General features: G+C 57.7%; 1 protein-coding gene across 1 annotated transcript in view; it reads right to left on the bottom strand.

Moving 5' to 3' along the window:
- Positions 1-3,252, bottom strand: part of PKD1L3 (polycystin 1 like 3, transient receptor potential channel interacting) — a 44,280-nt gene that overhangs the window by 31,781 nt on the left and 9,247 nt on the right. The window contains exons 6-7 of the mRNA XM_075073856.1: positions 1,634-1,759; positions 243-474 (exon numbers count right to left, since the gene is read on the bottom strand). Coding sequence (XP_074929957.1) covers positions 243-474; positions 1,634-1,759 — 358 coding nt within the window. The remainder of the gene's footprint in view (positions 1-242; positions 475-1,633; positions 1,760-3,252) is intronic.

Below are 3,252 nucleotides of genomic sequence, written 5' to 3'. Positions count from 1 at the left end.
GGCGGAGGACGGGAGCAGCGGGGGCCTGTGCCAGAGAGGTGGGGGCAGTGGCAGGGGCCCGTACCAGAGAGGCGGGGGACAGTGGCAGGGGCTCGTGCCAGGGCTGGGCGGAGGGCAGAAGCAACAGGGGCCCATGCCAGGGCTGGGCAGAGGGCAGTTGTAAGGGGCTCGCAGCAGGGCTGGGCGGAGGGCAGGAGCAGTGAGGGCACAACTGTGGGGGGCTGGGCCATTGGGGGTCTTACCAGCGTGCTGCCCATGGCTGGTGGGCAGGGTGGTATTGAGGAGAGAGTGGGAGCCGTTGAACGGGTGCTGGTAGCCCAGGTAGAGCTCGATGGGCAGGGGAACGTCGGGTAGCACACGGAGAATCAGGGCGTCTTCCATGGACGTGATGTTCACCTCGATCACAAACTCCTCTGTGCTGATGTTGAGGCCAGTGGGAGACGTCTCTGCGCTCTCGTCTCTCCACAGCCGGATCTGCCAGGGAGCGCAGAACCCTCAGGGATCTCGGTGGTGGGCGCTTCCCAGGCTGGCTCTCACGGCCCCAGGCCGGGGGGACGCAGGCTCTGCATGTCTCTGAGCTGGGCTCCGGCTCGCAGCCGGTGTACTCCACATACTGCCAGGTGGTGCTGGGCCAGGGCGACTGCAGCCCATGGGTAGGGCAGGGCAATGGCCAAATGAGCTGGAGACTGAAGGCACAGGCTGGCTTGGGGTGAGTTTAGCCCATGGGGCGGCCGTAGCCTGGGGCCATTTGGCAATGCAAGGTGGTGCCAGTGGGTTTGGCAATGTCTATCTTGCACATTCCTACACAAGTGCCAGCGCTCAGAACTCACGCGACCATAGGGTGGCCAGGTGTCTGGTTTTCAACTGGAAAGTCCAGTTGAAAAGGGGACCTGACAGCGTCTGGTCAGATCTACTGACTGAACACCCAAAGTCCGGTCACTGTGGGTAGGGAGACGGGGTGGTGCTGGGTCATCACCCATGCCAGCCCCTACTCAGCCGGGGCCATCTCCTCCCTGCTTTGGGTGGCTGCAGCTCCCAGTCCTGGCTCCCCAGGCGAGGGGGGAGGGGCAAAGGGGGGGATGGGAACCTGGGGGGAAGAGGTGAGGCAGTGGTGAGGTCTCAGGGGGAAGAGGCAGGGGAGATTCCAGCACTCCTGCTGGAATGTTGACTGGTTTTTAAATATTACCAAGTTGGCAACCCTACGTGCCTGGCGTGTGCTCACGGAGACGGGGCTGTTGGAAAACCTGCCTGCATAATAGCATTTCCCAGGTGGCTCTTCTCCCCGGATCTTGGCCCCACTACCCAGCTCTCAGCCCCACTCCCCAGCCCCGATCCATGGCCCCCACTTTCGGCCCCACTCCCCAGCTCTGTCCCGCTCCCCGGCTCGCAGCCCTACTCTCCAGCCCTGGCTCTTGGCCCCGGCCCCAGCTTTCGGCCCCACTCCACAGCCCCGGTTCCCGGCCCTGCTCCCCAGCCCCACTCCCCGGCTCTGTCCCGCTCCCCGGCTCCCAGCCCTGGGTCTTGGCCCCGGCCCCAGCTTTCGGCCCCGGTCCACAGCCCCGGTTCCCGGCCCTGCTCCCCAGCCTCAGCTCCCAGCCCTGCACAGATGACCAGCTGCCCAGCTGAAATGCACCTCGATGTCCTCGGGTAAGTCCTGCACCTGGATAGATTCCTTGTTGGCGGTGAGGAAGATGTTCCCAATGCTCCCGATCTCCTTCCCGTCCAGGTGCTTGAAGGGGTTGACTGCCAGGACTGTTACCTAGAGCACCAAGAGCCTGAGCTGCTGGCCCCATTGCCACAGGACTTACAGCCCCGGGACGGCCCTTCCTCTGGGTTTGAAGGCAAATGTGAGCAGTGGGCCACACCAGGGGCCACACCGGGACTCCAGCCCAGATCAGCAGGTCAGGAGGCTGGGGACCTGCCCAAGGAGTGTGCTCCAGGCAGATCTGTAGCGACACATTCCCTCTGGGGCACCCGGCAGTGGCCACTGTTGGAAGACAGGATACTGGGCTAGATGGCCCATTGGTCTGACCCAGCGTGGCCACTCCTATGTTCTGTTCACACAGACACACTGGGCATGGCACCAGGCTATGCAGGACGCCTGCAGAGGACTCTGGGACCCAGCAGCTGAAGTATGTGTGTGTGTGGGCGGGGTGGTTAGGGCGGAAATGGGCTGTGACATTGGCAGGCCAGGTGCCGGCTCTCGCCAGGCTCCCAGGGTCTCAGTTGAACTCTGGCAAGTTCCCAGCCGGGAGTAGCTTGGCTCCCCGGGCAGTACAGGGATCAGAATGGGTTTAATGTTTAGACTTGGGTTGTCGATTAAACACAGTGAACGCACACGATTAACTCAAAAAAATTAATCATGATTAGAAAAATTAATCATTTTTATTCACACTGTTAAACAATAGAATACCAATTGAAATTTATTAAATATTTTTGATGTTCTTCTACTTTTTCAAATATATTGATTTCAGTTGCAGCACAGAATACAAAGTGCACAGTGCTCACTTTATATTATTATTTTATTACAAATATTTGTATCGTAAAAATGATAAACAAAAGAAATAGTATTATTCAATTCACCTCATAGAAATACTGTAGTGCGATCTCTTTATCATGAAGGTGCAACTTACAAATGTATAGCTTTTTTGTTACATAACTGCACTCAAAAACAAAACAATTTAAAACTTCAGCGCCTACAAGTCCACTCAGTCCTACTTCTTGTTCAGCCAATCACTAAGACAAACAGGTTTGTTTACATTTACAGGGAGGGGTGGCTCTAGGCATTTTGCCGCCCCAAGCACTGCAGCCAGGCTGCCTTTGGCAGCTTGCCTGTGGAGAGTCCGGTGGTCCCGCGGCTTCGGACCAGCGGACCCTCCGCAGGCATGCCTGCAGGAGGTCCTCTGAAGCTGCGGGACCAGGGGACCTCTGCAGGCAAGCCGCTGAAGGCAGGCTGCCTGCCGCCCTCGCGGTGCCGGCAGAGCGCCCCCAGTGGCTTGCCGTCCCAAGCACACACTTGGCATGCTGGGTCCTGGAGCCGCCCCTGTTTACAGGAGATAATGCTGCCCACTTCTTATTTACAATGTCACCTGAAAGTGAGAACAGGCATTCATATGACACTTTTGTAGCTGGCATTGCAAGATATTGTGTGCCAGATATGCCAAACATTCATATGCCCCTTCATGCTTTGGCCACCATTCCAGAGGACATGCTTCCATGCTGATGACGCTCGTTAAAAAAATAATGCATTAA

This window comes from Chelonoidis abingdonii, chromosome 19 (assembly GCF_003597395.2).
Source record: "Chelonoidis abingdonii isolate Lonesome George chromosome 19, CheloAbing_2.0, whole genome shotgun sequence".
Lineage (NCBI taxonomy): Eukaryota > Metazoa > Chordata > Testudines > Testudinidae > Chelonoidis > Chelonoidis abingdonii.
This window is presented reverse-complemented; position numbering and strand designations above follow the sequence as displayed.